General features: G+C 45.1%; 1 protein-coding gene across 1 annotated transcript in view; it reads right to left on the bottom strand.

Annotated features, from left to right (window-relative positions):
- The window catches only part of PANX1 (pannexin 1), a 57,457-nt gene that overhangs the window by 11,072 nt on the left and 27,856 nt on the right, over positions 1-18,529 (bottom strand). Inside the window, exon 2 of the mRNA XM_064288829.1 lies at positions 8,731-8,870. Within this exon, the coding sequence (XP_064144899.1) occupies positions 8,731-8,870 (140 nt within the window). The remainder of the gene's footprint in view (positions 1-8,730; positions 8,871-18,529) is intronic.

The following is an 18,529-nucleotide window of genomic DNA, read 5'->3' as shown; positions in this document are numbered from 1 at the left end:
TCTGTCCTATAGGGTCGCTATGAGTCAGAATTGACTCGACGGCAGTGGGTTTGGTTTTTTTGGGGTTCCCATATACCCATCACCCACTTCCCCCATTGCCAGCATCTTACATGTCAAACCTAAGAATCCAACACTGGCACATTTCTATCAACCAAACTCCAGACTTTATATGGATTTCGCCAGCTTCTCCATAATCTTCCTCTCTCTGTTCCAGGACCCAATCTGGGGCACCGCACTGCACTTAGCTGTCATGTCTCCCTCGTCTTCTCAGTTCTGTAACAGGTCCTCAGTCTCTCCTTGTTTTTCATGAAGGCTTTTTGAATGTGCAGAATAATATATACAGAATCACAAAGGAAACAGATTATATCGATATAAAACTATCCAAAAAGTTAAAAAACAAATCTGTATGTGCTTCTTTATGAACACATTAGATAGGTTCTAACAGATGGTCTGACAACTACTTTAACTTTGAAGTGTTGTTGCTGTTAATTGCTGTCAAGTCAGCCCCCAACTCACGGTGACCCTATGCACAAAAGAATGAAATGCATCCCAGTCCTGTGCCATACCTATGATTAGTTTCGGACTGAATTGTTGTGATCCAAATGAAAGCATATCACTAGGCCTTTCCTCCTAGCCTTCGTCTGGAATCATCACTGAAGCCTGTTCAGCATCATAGCAACATGCAAACTTCCACTCACAGACGGGTGGTAGCTGTGCACGAGGTGCTCTGGTCGGAAACTGAACCCAGGTCTCCTGCACAGAAGGCGAGAATTCTACCACTGAGCTACCACTGCCTCGTAACTGAAGTAGTGAGTAACCTGTTGCCGTCGAGTTGATTCTGACACACAGTGACTCTACAGGACAGAGTGGAACTACCCCATAGCATTTCCAAGGAGCAGCTGATGGATTCAAACTGCCAACCTTTTGGTTAGCACCTGACCTCTTAACCACTGTGCCACCAGGGCTCCAAAGTAGTAAACAGTAAACGATATTTCACAGTATTTTTATGGAAGACAAAGTCATGGGTCTTTCTAATATCAGTGTGAATTGGTGCCTACATATATACTTTTTTTTAATGTTGTATCTTAGCTAGAAGTGAATTTTCAGCTAAATTCACCTGTCCAGGTAATACTGGACACAGGTTAACTACCAGTGTACAAAGGTAGAGCTGTCATGTTTTTTCTTATCCCTGTTCACAGTCCCCTGGTGCCATCACAGACCCCAGGTTAGGAAATCCCTGCCTCCAAGGAAAGAGAGAAATAAGCATAAATGGCCCAGAAAGTTCACAAGGCTCTCTCAGCACACACAGCTCCTTTACCTCAGGGTTCTGGCACAGGGTGTGGCTTCTCAGTTTGCAAAGGGCTGCCACACAATGACACAGACAACAGACTGTGATTAGTGTAATACGTAATTGGCTTCAGGGAGAAGCAGTGTTAGTTCAACGCTTGCGCACTGTGAAGGATGCCCATTTGTATAAAAAGGTAACTGTGTTACATGGAACTGTGCCACCTCCATCACCAACAGGGCCAGGCATTTCCTCTGGGAACCACAGCGGGAAATCATTTCTGACTTGGAGTTGTGAAATATTTTCACAAGCAACTTTTGTCTCTATGCCCTTTGAATAAGAGTATTTCACCTCAAACTGTTCGTCTGAATTAAAAAGTGACTGCTTACAACATGTGGCAATTTTTCTAACCCAAGTGGTGCAGTAATTAGCACCAATGAATAGTTCAGCACAGCTCATTGAAATTAGGAAAATGAAGGTTTAAAGGTATTACATATTGGGTGTTTGCTTTCTCCTAAAATATTCTTGTATCTGGATCACCTCTGTAGGAATGTCGTTGAATGCCCTATTTTTGGGTTTTCTCCACAGTTAAACCTCTTTTTTTTCCCCTCATTAAAAATAAAAAGGCAACTTGCAGTGAGTCTGTAACAAGGTGGTATTAAAATCAATTCAACAGAAACAAATCCAAAAAAGCATTAAATTATAGTCTTTAAAATATCCTTTTGTCCCAATAAGGAACACGGAAAGACATGCAGAGCTCTGAGAGTACATCTGCTGGAGAGGAATGGCTCTGTTCATAAGCTCTAAAAACCTGTTGCCATCCAGTTGATTCTGACTCATAGCAACCCTATTGGACAAAGTAGAGCCACCCCCTAGGGTTTCTAAGGAGTGGCTGGTGGATTTGAACTGTTGACCTTTTGGTTAACAGCCAAACCCTTAGCCACTGGGCCACCAGGGCTCCAAAAAAAACAAACCTGTTGCCATCGAGTTGATTCATAGTGACCCCATAGGATAGAGAAGAACTGCCCCACAGGGTTTCCAAGGAGCGGCTGGTAGATTCAAACTGCTGACCTTTTGGTTAGCAGCCAAGCTCTTAACGACTGTACTACCAGGGCTCCCTCATAAGCTCTAAAACCCTCATAAGCTCTATTTACCCCAAGTTAGGTTTGAGATGCTTAGCATCTGTTGAAGTCATGACTGCACTATTCTGTGTGATGCCCGCGTTAGCACTGAGCTCTTTAAATGACAGTAGGGCGTCTCGGAGCAAAATAGGAGCCACACATTTGGTGCACTTTTGAGTTTACTTGCCTTCATACTATGGGTTGTTTCTGGAAAGGGCTGTAGTGAGAACAACAGAATCTCCAGATAGAAGGAACCCTGAAAGTGATCTAGCACAGCCTCCGTCCATTGTTTAAATCTCCTCTCCCTCATCTAAGGCAAAGAACCCTGAAATGAGTACTGAACATTTCCTTCCTTGAAACTTATGTGATCGCTAACTATGGGATTAATTATGGATGGGTAAACTAATTCAAAACCACCTCTGGGCATCTGCGACGAGCCAGGCAGTGGGCAGGATGCATGGCCCCAAAGATGAACTGTATGTAGTCAGCCCCAGGTCATACAGGCTGGGTGGAAACACAAGTGAATAATTCTATTGTCAAAACATAAAAGTGACAGCCACAAAATACGTAAGTACTAAGTCCCTGGAGAGGTCAAGGAAAGCTTCATTGAAGAAGTAACACCTGAACTACGTCTTAAGGCACAGTGAGGAAAAAAAAAAAGTGTTATTATGTTAAGACTCAGCTCAAATTTCACTTCCTTTGTGGCCCTTTGAACATTCTCTTTCCTCTGTCCAGAATGCTCTTCTCTCCTTGTCTGTCTGGTGAGCTCTTCCACATCCAAAGAACCACAGTAAACACTGGAGCGAGCCCATAAGTGAAGAGGTAGTAAGGGTTAAGGGTAAACAGGGGCCAAACTATGCAGGCCTCAAATTCCCACTATTCACAACAGGAAGCCGCCGGAAGAGGGTACAATTACTTAGAAAACTTACTAAGGCAGTGGACAAGGGAATAAACTGGCGAGGAAGGAAAGGAGGCCACTGCAGCAGAGAGGCAGGAAGTGAGAAGCAGTGAACCCAGGTAGCAGCAGTGAAGGGACGGGCAAGATAGATTTAATAGCTACCTAGAGGGAGAAACCCTGGTGGTGTAGTGCTTAAGAGCTACGGCTGCTAACTAAAAGGTCGGCAGTTCGAATCCACCAGATTTTCCTTAGAAACTCGATGGGACAGTTCTGCGCTGTTCTATAGGGTCACTATGAGTCAGAATCAACTTGACGGAAATGGATTTGGTTTTGGGTTTTTTTTAAAGGGAGAAACAAAATGTTCTGGTGCCCACCTGGAAATGAAGGACGAAAAGGGGAAGAAGTGAGGGTAGTTCCTGGGTTCTAGCTTATGCAAGGGCCTAGGTGGTGGTACCACTCGTTGAAATAAAGAAAACAAGGAGGAACAGATTCAGGGAAGAGGGAAATGGAGTATGGGGCAGACCTAAGATGATGAGTAACGTTGAACGTGAGGCACCTGTAGTCAAGAGTATTCTGATGGAGACGTGTAGTATATAACTGAGAATAAAGGGAGAAAATCTGGCTGGCCTTAGGATTCAGAATTTGGCAACACATAAGCAGTAGAAGCCAGGATCACACAGTTGAGATTACCCAAGGAAAATGTATAGAAGGAGAAGATAAGAGACGACAGCTAGACCTTAGACCCTAACGTTTACCGAACAGTCAAAAAGAGAACCATGAAAATGATGAGAAGAAATAGAAAGTAGGAAGTAGGTAAACCAAGAACGAACCATGTTGGGGAAGTGAAAAAGATACATGAAGGATATGTGTTCCTGACTGTATGCTGCAACCCATTTAAAGACAACCCCAGATACGGGAAGTCAAAAGAATAAAGGGCTACCCAAAAGGCTAATGCCCTCCATGAGCAGCTAACAAAAAAAGAAAGTAAAAAAGAAAGATGGCCACCATTCTATCCTGCACCGAATGGAGGACACCCAGGGTACTGTGCTTCGTGCTAGGTGATATTCTGGGAGGGACCCAGCATGGAGAGAAACCTGGAAAGAAGAAAATGGTAACCATGTTTGCATAAGAAGGAATAGAGGCCCGCCATCAGAATCGGAATCAATTACAAGGACACAACTTGTCCACAGATTTCTTTGAAAATGGAATGAACTGTCTATGAGGCAGGGAATTCTCTTTCCTTGGAGCTGGGGCCATCTGGGAGTACAGCAGTGCTCCAGATGAGGAGGTTGGCAAACTTTTTCTGTAAAGGGCCAGACAGCAAATATTTTAGGTTTTGTAAGCCATATGGTCTCTATTGCAGCTATTCAACTCTGCCATTATAACCTGAAGGCAGCCATAGTTAATACCTAAACAAATAAGCAAGGCTATGTTCCAATAAAACTTTATTTACAAGCACAGGCTGGATTTGGCCTGAGTGCATGCCACAAAGAGAGTGTATGCCAACACCAACTCCTGCTCCAGATCCTTGCTTCTCAAAGAGTGGTCTGCAGATCAACAACTTCAGCATCACCAGGAAGCTTGTTAGAAACAGACTCAGACCTACTTGAATCAGAGCCTACAGTTCAGCAAGAGCCCCAGGTGATGTGCATTCACCTAAAATTGGATAAAGGCTGGTCTAGGTCAGTGGTTCCCACATAGGAACTGAAGCCAGGCCAGCAGCATCAGAATCTCCTGGGAAGCTTATAGAAAGCATATTCCTAGCCCTAACCCCATGGATTCCAACCTAATGGTCTGGATAGGGCTCAGGACTCCATATCTCCACAAGCCTCCCAGGTAATGCTCAGGTTTACAAATCTCCGGCCCAGGTAGCCCCAGAGGATCTTGTCATCTAGGTTTCTATGAATCCACCTAAAAAGAAACAAAGAAAGATTGTCCACTGTGTTTTATGTGTGTGTGTGTTTTAAGTCAAAAATCTACTTTTTTGTTTTGGAGAGGAATCTTGTCTAGCAGTTGCCTACATTCTGAACTTGAACAAAGAAAAAAGAATACGTGGAAAAGGCCAGTTATCGAACAGTCCTAGAGCACCACCTGCCGGTTGCCCTGAATGTACATTTCCACCAAGGACCTCACACTGTCCTTAGTGCTACTGTTCCCTGATCAAAACCCTTCACTCTGTGCCTGCCAAGTGGACTCCCTACCTGGCTCTCTCCCTACCTCTATTCCCTTCTGCACACCATCACTGAGAATTCATTCTTGGAAACAAGTTCACCTACTTAGGGACTTGTGATGGTCCTCACTGTGCCAGCAGTTAGCCTAGACACCTGTTTAGTTTTCAGAGGTCCTCTACAACCCAGCCCCACTTTCCACAGTTCAAATAAGCACCCACCAGGATAAGCCAGTCCCCTTCCCTTCTCCTGGATGGATGTGCCCTCCCCAAGCAGTTCTTATGTCCTTCAAAAGCGGTGTCCTTCCTGGAGTGCTTGCTTCTTCAGCCTCTTCTCCACCTTCTCTTAGGCATGCTCAAAACTCTCTTCCTTCAAAATCTTCCTGGACCCCCAAACCTTCCCTCCGTCTACCACCTAGCTTCCCTGCTCATTAGTCTCTCTTCATTTTCCCAGAAGTGTGATTTTCTGAAAAAGGAAAGAAAAAATATCTGACGAAGTTTTCCATTCCCACTATCTTCATTTCCTCACCTCCCATTCACTCTTCACTCACTGCCATCTGGCTCCCACTTCTCCACGGAAGTCACTCCTGCCAGGGTCACTAATGATCTTGCTAAATCTAATGAATTGTTTTACCCTTATCACACTGGCTTCTCTGAGGCAACAGAGTTCACTGCTCTTTCTGGAAACACTCATCCCTTGGTTTCTATAATAACCACATTCTAGCTTTCTGATCATGCAGTGTCCCCTTCAGGAAACCCTGGTGGCATAGTGATTAAGAGCTATGGCTGCTAACTAAAAGGTCGGCAGTTCAAATCCACCAGGGGCTCCTTGGAAACCGTATGGAGCAGTTCTACTCTGTCCTATAGGGTCACTGAGTCAGAATCAACTCGACAGCAAATGGTTTGGTTTTTGTGTCCCCTTTACATGTTTATAAACTCGACTTTGAGCTCCTTGAGGAAGGGATCCCTTCATCTATGGCTCTCTGGTGTCAAGCATAGATTCTAGCCCTCAATCAATGTTAGCTACAATCAACTCTCTGTCACTTACTGTTCTCAGTTCTAGAATTGCCATTTGATTTCTTTTTCAGAGTTTTCAGTTGTCTGTGAAACACTCCTTAGTATCCTAACCCTTCAACATATTATTAATGATCTTTCAAAATGTATGTTTGACTAGCTGATTATCTAGATCTCTTGTGGGTCTGTTCCTATTTCTGATTTTTCTCTTAGCTTTCTTGCACACCTGGTTATTTCTGACTGAGTGCCTAACATTATATGTGAAAATCTGGAGTGAGAATTTGAGGCCCTGGGTGATGTTAACTTCCTCCAGAGAAAATTTATTTTTGCTTCTGGAAGGCAGGTAGACTAGAGACACAAGCAATCCCAAATCTCCTTAATTCAATCAGTACTGAAATGAATCAAAGCAGGACTCTAGATCCTATGAGGGCTGACCTAATTTTGGATCACCCCTTACTCCCAGTGAATGGCTTTTCAGGGTTGAAGCCAAAAATCCTGGGGTATCCTACTTGGCAGGTCTGAACTTAAATTTTATCCCCAGCCCTATAAATCTGGCAAGAGCTCTGCTCAGCTTGTCATCGACACTTTCATCCTAACAAGCTCATCTACCACTGCCAGAAACAGAGCTCCTTAATCACTCACTGTTACCAGATTTCCCGCTCCTAGACTGGAGGGGAAATGGGCTGGGAGTCCAAAGACCTGTGTTCTATAGTCTGTACAGTTGGTAACTAGCTCTGTGATTCCTAGGCTTGATTTCTCAAGGTTCTCAGATCCTTACATGTAAAATGTATCTGGGCAAGTATCCTTATGTTCCTTCATGCTCTCCAAGTTTCACAATCTCTAATGTCCCTCTCAACTCTGACATTAGACAATTCTGGGTAACACATTCTTCTATGAATCCATCAATGCCCAGTCCACTGATGGATTATAACTTTCCAACTTCCTAAGGGCATTATAACAAACTGTCTTAGACCACACTAGCAAGGATTGAGATTTACAATCCTGCTCAAATCCTAGAATTGTGCCTGTACACGCTGAAGTTCCTTATTACCCGTTGTCCTGGCTACTAAACCATACAGAGTTGACAAGGACCCATGCCTAACCCTGAGGCTAAAACCAAAGACAAAGGCCCAATCCAAAAGAAAGAAAGGAGCCCCTATGATGTATCACTATGCCAGTGGCATGCAATAAATAAACATGAAGGAAACACACCTCAGTCAGAGCAAAGAGCTGAAATAATTCTTTTTGAAAAAGAAGGATGCTGGCTGTGTCTCCAGCAGCAGCTCAAAGCAAGAGAGTCAAACAAGCTCCAGCCTCCGGTTTTTCAGAAGCAAAAAATCTGTTTTTCTCAGCAGACTAGAACAACGGAAGATATACCAAATGTTCTATTTGTCTTCATGATGGACAAAAGAAACCAGTGGTTCAACCAAGAACAGGCTGAAATAAAGGCTCACTTTCATAAGCACAGAGAAGACCTACTAGAGTCACTTCACTACTAAGAGAACATTCTTCTGCACACACCTGCCAGCTCTAATCTGAGTTCCTCACAGCTCAGCCACTATGTGCCCCGTCTCCCCTAGCCACGGAGCTCCGGACCTGTGCCTCTTCTCTGTAGGATATGGAACCTGGACACAGGCGCTTCCTGGGCAGCACTGACTCCCCTTCTTTGTAGTATCCGGATCCACTGGACAGCAAAGGATTTTATTCCAAAAGCTGTGCTGCAGCCCATCACCCCAGAGGGGATCATCACCAGGCTTCTCCATGCTGCGGTAACATGTCAGCTAGAAGCAACTGAGCACTATGGTGGCCCTGACTTTTTTCAAGAGACCCTGTGTGTAGTGGAAAAAGTGCTGGTCCTAGGAGCTATGTTTGAGTCTCCAGCTTTACCACTACCTAGCTATGCCCACTCAGGCATTTGAAATTTATGAGACCCTATGGGCCAGACATCCTGCCAGGCGTTAAGGACGTAGGGGTAACTAAAACACAAAAGACAGGTGTGCTGTTACAGAGCTTACATTTGAATGGAAACCTCCTCAGTTTCCCCACCTGTACAAAGAATGAGGATACTAGACTGAGTAATCACTAAGGTTCCCTTTGACATGAAAGTGTTAAGGTTTTATGATCTGAGCTACAGCCCTGGCTGGTCGCACATTTCTGCATGGCAGTGGACTGGCACAGCCTCTCTGGGCCTCAGTTTCCACATCTGTAAAGCAGACAGGCTAGATCTGAAAATGCACCTGGTTACCTTGTGCAGCCACAGTGGGAGGTTTCCAGAGTCGCTCTGTAGGGAGTCCTTCTGCTGAACAGCAGCCCAGCAGTAAGAATCCACGAAGGCTGCCTGACGCCAGGAGAAAGAACTTGGGGAGAAACAGCTTATTTGTGTACCTGAAAGCAAAACAGATTGTTCCAAATAAATAAAAACACAGTTTCTGGAACCCTTCCAACCCACCCACCTCTCCCAGCCTTCCTGGCGTTTTTAAGTGCTATCTAAGTCATGGAGCACCATGGCAGGAGGCAGGGACATTCATGAAGGCAGAACTAAGACCAGACACCTAAGTTTATTGCAAAGCCAAGTATTTAAGAGCTTTTTGGCCAACACTGGTCATGACGATGGCTTGTGTTCTGTCAGGGAGAAACTCTTAAAGAAGTGAAACTACCATAAGAATAAAAAGAGCATAGGAAAGGAACCAGAGCCAAAAAGATCTGAGGAAGATGCAGATAGTTTTAGTTTGTGGTAAGAGTGAGAGAGAGAAGGGGTGTGTGCAGGTGGGCAGTGAGGAGGAGAGTCAATGCAGAAAACTGGATTAGAAAATGAGAGCTTGGGAAGGTCTGGTGGCTCGGTAGTTAAGAGCTATGGCTGCTAACCACAAGGCCACCAGCCTCTCCTTGGAAACCTTAAGGGGCAGTTGTACCCCGTCCTATAGGGTCGCTATGAGTCGCAACTGACTTGACGGCAACAGTGCAGTTCCGTTAGCATTTCAGAACAAAGAACTTTTAGCCTGAGGAAGAAAAGGCTGAAGGAACATCTGGTGACAGATCCAAAAAACCAAACCCAGTGCCGTGGAGTCGATTCCGACTCACAGCGACTCTATAGGACAGTAGAACTGTCCCATAAGAGTTTCCAAGGAGGGCCTGGCAGGTTTGAACTGCCAACCCTTTGGTTAGCAGCCATAGCACTTAACCACTACGCCACCAGGGTTTCCTCTGGAATCTCTAAGGCTGGCCTACATAACGAAACCCCAATAATAACACTAGACACCAAAACTCGGTTGCGTTTCTTGGGTTGATGATATTCTGCGTATTATCACACATCAATATGCTGAGACGGTGACACGTCCCTAAGGACAACAAAGCTGAACATTTTGGAAACCCTGGTGGTGTAGTGGTTAAGAGCCTATGGCTGCTAACCAAAAGGTCAGCAGGTCAAATCCACCAGGGGCTCCTTGGAAACCCTATGGGGCAGCTCTACTCTATCCTACAGGGTCACTATGAGTCGTAACTGACTCAGTGGCAAGGGGTTTAGACTTTGCCCTATGCATCTCTCCTTTTGGCTGGTTCTGATTTGTATCCTTGTACTATAATAAAACTGTAACTGTAAGGATAGTGCTTTCCTGAGTTCTGTGAGTCATTTTAGAGACTTATCAACCTGAGGAGGTAGTGGGAACCCGCAAATCTGTAGCCAGCTGGTCAGAAATGAGAGTGTCTTGGGGAACCCAGTGCTTGTGGCTGGTGTCTGAAGTGAGGGCAGTCTCATGGAGGGAGGACTACACCCTTAGCCTGTGAAGTCTGGGCTAACCCCAGGTAGTTGGTGTGAGAACTCATTGCAGATGAGGACCAACTGAGGCTCCAAAGCAGACACACTCTCTTCCACATTCTCCACGGAATAAGAGAGTGCTACGTGCTCAGGCTCTGACATGAGCTGTGTTTAAACCTAGCTGTGCCACCCATAGCTGGGTAAGTCACTTAACCTCCTAAAGCCTGGGATTCCTCATCTGTGAAAGAGTGATGACATTAATATCCATATTATAGCTCTGCTGTGATGATTAAATAGTTTAAAAAAAATGGTAGCGGCTACAGCACTTAGCATAGTACCTGGTTCATAGTAGTTGCTCAATAAATATTACAGTCTTCTATATGAAAGGACTAGTAGATTCTGGGTTTTTGTAGCAGATTCTGGTATAGTTTTCAAGATTGGGGGCCGGCCCACCACGTTCCCAACTTTGTGTACCCCTGTATAGCAGGAAGACATTCAGCTGGAGTTCCCTAGTCTCTAGGGCATAAAAAAGGGCTACCTTTCCCTGGGAAGGAGGGTGGCCTTTATACTTGTGGGAGGAGAACAGAAATGTTGAGGATGTTGTCTGGAACAAGGGGGTATATGGACAAGACCCTGAATGTCTCCACACCTCATCGGTGCCTTTATGCCCATGAACATCAAGAGAGGACTTCTCAGTGAGAGCTCTTGGATAGATCACTGTGAAAAGTCAAAAGACCATCAGAAAGTGTCACATAATAAGGTAAGTTCTCACCAGCCAGGAATGGCTTAAATGTGAGTTAAGGGAATGAAAAGTATTTCAAGGTCCCTTCTGACTGTCTTACCCCATTAAACCTGAATTCTTACATATCATAAAAAATAGACTAGTCAAGGACAGCACAGACCATAGGACTAACCTCACACTGTGTTTCTATCAGCGTGGCTTTGTTTTCAAATGCTTTCTCTGCTGTCTGATCCTCCAAGGGTCTACTGAATGCAATGGCAGATAAGCAGGCGATCCCAGGTTAAACATGGAGGACTTCTTGTAAGTTGCCTGCTTGGCAACATCTGTTCAAATACTTCCTCATGAAAAGGAGCAATGCTCTTAGGATTTTAAGAAAGCCTGCCTGGTCCATAAGAGTCCTTCGGCACAGTCCTCATATGCATGCATCCAACATTTACAACATTCTTCCTATAGGAAAATGCCCTTCCAGTTCTGCCTTGGGACCTCTGGGGCCTCCCCCAGGGAACTGGTGCAAGTTCTTTAATACAACTTTTTTTTTTTTTTTTAAGCAAAGCTTTTGGGAAAAAGGGAGAAGGGAAATATAGCTGAGTCTAGAGAGACGGATGTTAAGGACGTGTTGTGCTCATAACTAAATGTTCTTCATCTGTAACGGAAGGTCAGAAGGCAGCTGGAAACCAATGTTCTTTGGACACTCATGAGCCCTTTCAATCATGACCTCATTTAATCCTTACAACCAAACCAAGTTGGAGGAAACAAACTCAGAGTAGTTAAGCAGTCCCCTAGCCAATGGTGGCAACAGAATTTGAATCGTATCCAACTCCCAGTTTCTTTCACACTCCTCTCTGGGCCAACCACTCCTCCCGAGCCCAGAGCCCGCGAGGCCACGCTGGAGAATGTCCCAGGAGCCAGGGCTCTGTTGGGAGGGGTGGCTGGAGCAACTGGTTCCTCTAAGTGGTCAAGAGTGGGAAGACTCCTGGGAACGGCCAAGGATCAAATCCAGAGAAACAAACAGATCATCAAGCTCCAGGAATGGGTTTAGGCCCGAAACAGGAAACGAAGGCCAAAAGTCAAAGCCAGTAAGGGACAGAAACCAAGTAGGGAGTGAAGAGCTGGAGTAGAGAGAGGGCAAAGCAAGAGGGTGCAGGGTGCCCACACAAGCTGGGCTGCGCAGCCCTGTGCCTTTACCCAGGACGTGATGGCTCGGCCTGGCTAAAAGGCACAGGGGCTAGGAAGATTGGGACGTGGACCATCCCAACTCTCCATCCCTCCAAATACACTTCCACATCTGTTTTCTCTTCACTTTTCAATAAGATAAAAAAAAGTTGCTGTCATATCAGATCCAATGCATGGAGTCCCCATGTGTTGAAAAGTAGAACTGCGCTCCACAGGGTTTTCAAGGCTGTGACTTTTTGGAAGTAGATTGTCAAGCTTTTCTTCTGAGGCAGCTCTGGGTGGGCTTGACCCACCAATAGATTAGGCATTTTACATATTTCTCCAGTAGTCTTCCAGTAGCGACAGTTCCTGGTCAATCCCTACTCTGCCCATTTTAAGACTGTTGCCAGAATATGTGTCGGAAAGCTCAGTTCTGATCATCACACACCCCTAGCTCAACATTTTTTACTGGTTCCCCATTGCCCAGAGTCCAAACCCAAAACCAATGCTCCAATCAAACCCAATTATTGCTGTAGCCTGCACAGGCCTCATGCATTCCCAAATACTTGCCTTCCTCACACTAATCCCTATGCCTGGAGGACCCTCCCTCCAACACTGCCTGTTAAGCCAGCGCCCATCCACACCATCTACCTCAATGGCCCATCTTTCAGTGCATACAACACTGTCCAAGGTTTTCTCCCCACTGAACTCTCAGCACTGTAAAGCCATCAGAGACAGGCAGATAATCACCTTCAATTGTACTGTATAAACACGTATGCCTTAGCTCCTCTAGTGGTATCTCAGCTCCTACCAGGCAGAGCAAAACACACACACACACACACTCTCTCTCTCTCTTCATTTCTCTTGTCTGTTTCTCCCTGTCTCTGTCTCCCTGTTCCCATAGCATCCTGTATTCAATAAATAATGTCTGGTACTTTCAAAGTTTCAAGCTACTATCATAAGTACTGTCTTAACTAATATCTAATGTTCACAGTATCCCTGGTAGATATCACCGCCCCATTTGACAGCTGAGAAAATAGAGGCCTGTGACGTGCTACAATTCTCCAGCCGATGAGTCCTGTGCTCTTCCCACTCCATCCCACTGTATGTCAGCTGAATAGGCGCTCGGATACCTGGGAAATAGCTAAGGTGCGCCTGACCCAAGCCATGGTATTTTCAATTGCCTCACATGCATGCAAAAGCTGGACAATGAATAATGAAGACCAAAGAACAATTGATGCCTCTGAATTAAGGTGTTGACAGAGAATATTGAATGTACCATGGACTGCCAGAAGAATGAACAGAGAAGCACAACCAGAATGTTCCTTACAAGCAAGGACAGAGAGACTCTGTCTCACATACTTTGGACATGTTATCAGGAGGGCCTAGTCCCTGGAGAAGGATATCATGCTTGGTAAGGCAGTGGGTCAGCAAAAAAGAGGAAAAGCCTAAGCGAGATGGCTGCAACAATGGGTTCAAACAGAGCAAAAACTGTGAGGATGGTGCAGGACTAGGTAGTGTTTTTTTCTGTCATACATAGGGTCGCTATGAGTCGGAACCGACTCGACATTTTTTTTTTTTTATCTTGTTGAAAAGTAGAGAGATAATGGATATGGAAGTATGTCTGGACAGATGGAGAGGCTTCAGCAAGAAATGTACTGCCTTTCACAACAGTACCTAAAGGGAGAAACAAGTCTTAGATTTACACCAGGAACAACAAAGAACACAACCTGTGGTCGGGTGAGAGGGCAGAGGGAGCTGTGGGCTTTACATTTACCTGTCCGGTGAACACACTGAAAGATCCTGAGGAGGATGTGTGCTCACGGGGCCTGTGGAAGCGGCTCCAATACCTTTTAAGTAAGCAACCCGCACCACAGACATCCCGCCCACCCCGCGCTGGATGGCTAGGGGCCCAGAGCTGCTCAGGCTTCATACCGGCTTCCTGAGCAGGCAGCGCGGCAGCCCCTAGGGCAGCCTGGAACTGGACCGGTGGCCGCCATGGCAGCAGCTTCCTGGAGAACCACAGAGCAACACAGCCTAGCAGAAAACAGAGCCCAGGCCAGGGAGAGCCAGGGAGAGGCAGCCAGCAGGTTCTAAATGGCACCAGAACGTGCACAGCTCTCCGGCTCTGGGTCTGAACACACCTGGAGAGGTTTTGGCCTAGTTTTGCTTTTCCCTCTTCCCTTCTTCATTTTAAATTGTACTAAAATATATAGAACAAAAAGTTTTTCATTTTAATCATTTTTAAGTATACATTAAATACATTCACAGGAGCCTTGGTGGTGCAGTGGTTAAGCACTCAGCTGCTAGCCACATGATCAGTGGTTTGAATCTACCACCTGCTCTGTGATAGATGTGGCAGTTTACTTCCATAAAGATTACAGCCTTGGAAAGCCTGTGGCGCAGTTCTACCCTGTCCTATAGGGTTGCTATGAGTTGGATCAACTCGACAGCAATGGGTTTGGCTGTCTTTTGAATTACATTCACCATGTTGTGCAATTACCACCACGATTCGTTTCTGAAAGTTTTACATCATCCCCACAGAATGGCAGCACCCTTCAGCAACAGTTCCCATTCCCTCCTCCCCCCAGCCCCTGGTAACCATTGATAAACTTCTGTTTCTATGTATTTACTCATTCTAGGTATTTTATACAAGTGAACCCGCTGCCATCAAGTCGATTCTGACTCATAGCGACCCTACAGGACAGAGCAGAACTGCCCCATAGGGTTTCCAAGGAATGGATGGTGGCTTCAAACTGCTGACCTTTTGGTTGGCAACTGAGCTCTTAACCACTACACTACCAGGGCTCCAATACAAATGAGACCATACAGAATTAGTCCTTTCGTGTCTGGCTTATTTCACTCAGCATAATGATTTCACGGTTTATCCACGTTGTAACAGGTATCACAATTTCATTTCTCTTTGTGGTTGAGTAATATTCCACTGTGTATAAAACCACAGTTTGTTTACCCTTTCATCTGTTAATGGACATTTCACAGGAACTACTCTAAGCCACTGAGAAAATATAAGTACTCTCTGCAGTCCATACTGAAAACTGAATTGAAATTAGAATATTCTTTCCCTTTAAACCAAGTTTATTCACCTGTTCTTTTTCCACAGCTAAGCCTGGCTTTTAAAGAGAACACGACTATGTATGAGAGACTGACTTGATTTGTAAACTTTCACCTTAACCGCAAAAAAAATTAAAAAAAAAAAAAAAAAGAACACAACTGAGGGGTAACATCTGGTCCTTTGTTAGGATGGGCATCATCAAATGTTATCTTCTGAACTAGTTCCAAGAAGTCCCCAGGCACTTCACTATCCATCCCAGAAAGTAATAAACAACTGCTGGGCACTTTAGAATGAATGGTTTTCCCCTTCTGTGTCTAACAGATTAGACAAAGGTCTCAGTGCAGCGATGCTGTCACTAAATGGAGGAGACAAGGGCCCACCCCGACTGAACTACCTTACAGCCAAGGATGAATGACCCACATGGCCCCACAACACAGGAAACTTACAACCCAGTTTAGTGCACCTCAGAATGGAACCCTAAAGGTTCATTCAATTCAAGAACGATGGTGTCAACAATATAAGATAATCTTCTAAGTGCAAAACCAGAAGTAGGACACTGGACTGACACCACAGCCACAAGGAACCAGGAAGCTAGGATTACACCCAGAAGAACAAAACAAATGAGAGAACGTAGCAGCGGTTTTGGAGCATTCTTTCCTGTGATGCTGGGTCCAGCCTCTTAGCACACCCAGATTTAAACCACATAAACCAAGAACTCCCATAAATCCAATGTAAAAACCTGACAATTGTCCTGTGAATAAAAATTCCATGACCTGCGGGCCAGAAGAAAAAAGGTACAAGAACTGAATGTTACATTAAAAATACAAAAAAAAAAAAAAAAAAATTCCACTGGTCTCATTCTGTCGGGAGCAAGGGAGAATGAAAAAAACCAAAGACAGGAGGGAAAGATTAGTCCAAAGGACTAATGGATCACAACTACCACAGCCTCCTCCAGACTGAGTCCAGCACAACCAGATGGTGCCCGGCTACCACCACTGACTGCTCTGACAGGGATCCCAACAGAGGGTGGCGGACAGAGCTGGAGAAAAACATAGAACAAAATTCTAACTCACAAAAAAGACCAGATTTATTGGCCTGACACTGGAAAAGCCCCCGAGTGTGGCCCCTGGATACCCTTTTAGCTCAGTACTGAAGTCACTCCTGAGAGCCACCCTTTAGCCAAGATTAGACAGGCCCATAAAGCAAAACGAGACCAAAGGGGCACAGCAGCCCAGGGGCAAGGACTAGAAGGCAGGAGGGGACAGGAAAGCTGATGACTGGGACCCCGAGGTCGAGAAGGGAGAATGCTGACATGTTACGGTGTTGGTAGCCGATGTCACGAAACAGTATGTGTACTAACTGTCTAATGAGAAGCAAGTTTGTTCCATAAAGCTTCATCTGAATAATAATAATTCTTAAAAAAAGAAAAAAAAATTATGAAAAAGAAAACCAACCGGTTAACCAGTTGCCGTTGAGTCAACTCTGACTCATGGTGACCCCATGTGTATCAGGGAAGAACTCTGCTCCGTAGGGTTTTCAATGGCTAATTTTTGGCAGTAGACTGCCAGGCCTTTCTTCCAAGGCTCTCTGAGTAGACTTGAGCCTTCAACCTTTTGGTTAGCAGCCAAGCACATTAACCATTTGCATTAACCAGTAACTCCACATATACACCCCAAACCTGTTGCCATCAAGTTGATTCACACCCTATAACAACGCTATAGGATGGCATTGAACTGCCCCATAGGGTTTCCAAGGCTATAATCTTTACGGAAGGAGCCCTGGTGGTGTAGTGGTTAAGTGCTTGGCTGCTAACTGAAAGGTCAGCAGTCATCAGCCACACCATGGGAGAAAGATGTGGCTGTCTAATTCCGTAAAGACTGACAGCCTTGGAAACCCTACGGGGCAGCTCTACTCTGTCCTACAGAGTCACGATGAGTCAGAATCAACTCAAGGGCAGTGGGTTTGAGAATCTTTATGGGAGCAAACTGCTAGACCTTTTTCCCGTGGAGTACCTGGTGCATTGGAACTGTCAACCTTTTGGTTAGCAGCCAGGCACTTAACCACTGTGCCACCAGGGCTCCTTCCATATACGTATACATGAGTGGTTAAGAGTATGGCTGCTAACCAAAAGGTCAGCAGTTCGAACCCACCAGCCACTCCTTGGAAACCCTATGGGGCAGTTCTACTCTGTCCTATAAGGTTGCCATGAGTCAGAATAGACTCAATGGCAACAGGTTTCTTTTTATATGGTGTTGGCAAAGAATACTGAATATACCACGAACTGCCAGAAGAACGAACAAATCTGTCTTGGAAGAACAGCCAGAATGTTCCTTAGAAACAAGGATGGCAAGACTTCATCTCACATACTTTGGACATGACATCAGGTGGGACCAGTCCCTGGAGAAGAACATCATGCTTGGTAAAGTAGATGGTCAGTTAAAGAGAGAAAGACCCTCAACAAGATGGACTGACACAGTGGCTTCAACAATGGGCTCAAGCATAACAATGATTGTGAGGATGGCACAGGACCGGGCAGTGTTTCCTTCTGTTGTACACAGGGTCGCTATGAGTCAGAACTGACTTTATGGCACCTAACAACAACAACAAAAACATACACACATTCTTAATTTTTTCTGAACCCCTTCAAAGTAAGTTGCAGAGATCAGACTAAAAGCTTTTATCTACTAAAAACAACATAACTCACTGCAATTGCCAAATTAAAAAAAAAAAAGACACAATCTGTTATTGTTGTTATTGAGTTGATTCTCACTCATGGTGACTTCACGTGTTACAGAGTAGAACTGCTCCACACGGTTTTCTTTTAATCTTTTTTTTTAATGTTTAATTTTTTTTTTTTTGAAATTTAGATGAAGGTTTACAGAACGAGCCTCTTATCAAACTGTACACACATTGTTGTATGACACTAGTTAACAACCCCACAGCATGTCAACGCTCTCCCCTCTCAACCCCAGGCTCCTCACTACTAGCTGTCCTGCCCCCTCCTACCCTCCAGTCCCCACCCCAGGGCTGATGTGCCCCCTCAGGCTTGTTCCATGGGACTGTTCAATCCCTGGCTGAAGGGTGAACCCCAGGAGTGGCCTCATCACTGAGCTGAAATGGCATCCAGGGGCCACACCCTCAGGGCTTCTCCAGTCTCTGTCAGGCCAGCAAGTCTGGCCTTTCTTTTTGAGTTGGAATTTTGTTGTATATTCCTCTCCAGTACTGCCTGGGACCCTCCATCTTGGCTGTGATTTTAACGGAAGCAAATCGCTGTATCTTTCTTCCACAGCACTGCTGGGTAGGTTTGAACCTTTAGGGTAGCA

This window comes from Loxodonta africana, chromosome 7 (genome assembly GCF_030014295.1).
Source record: "Loxodonta africana isolate mLoxAfr1 chromosome 7, mLoxAfr1.hap2, whole genome shotgun sequence".
Taxonomy (NCBI): Eukaryota; Metazoa; Chordata; class Mammalia; order Proboscidea; family Elephantidae; genus Loxodonta; species Loxodonta africana.
Note: the sequence above shows the minus strand (reverse complement) of the source record. Positions and strands in the feature narration are given on the sequence as shown.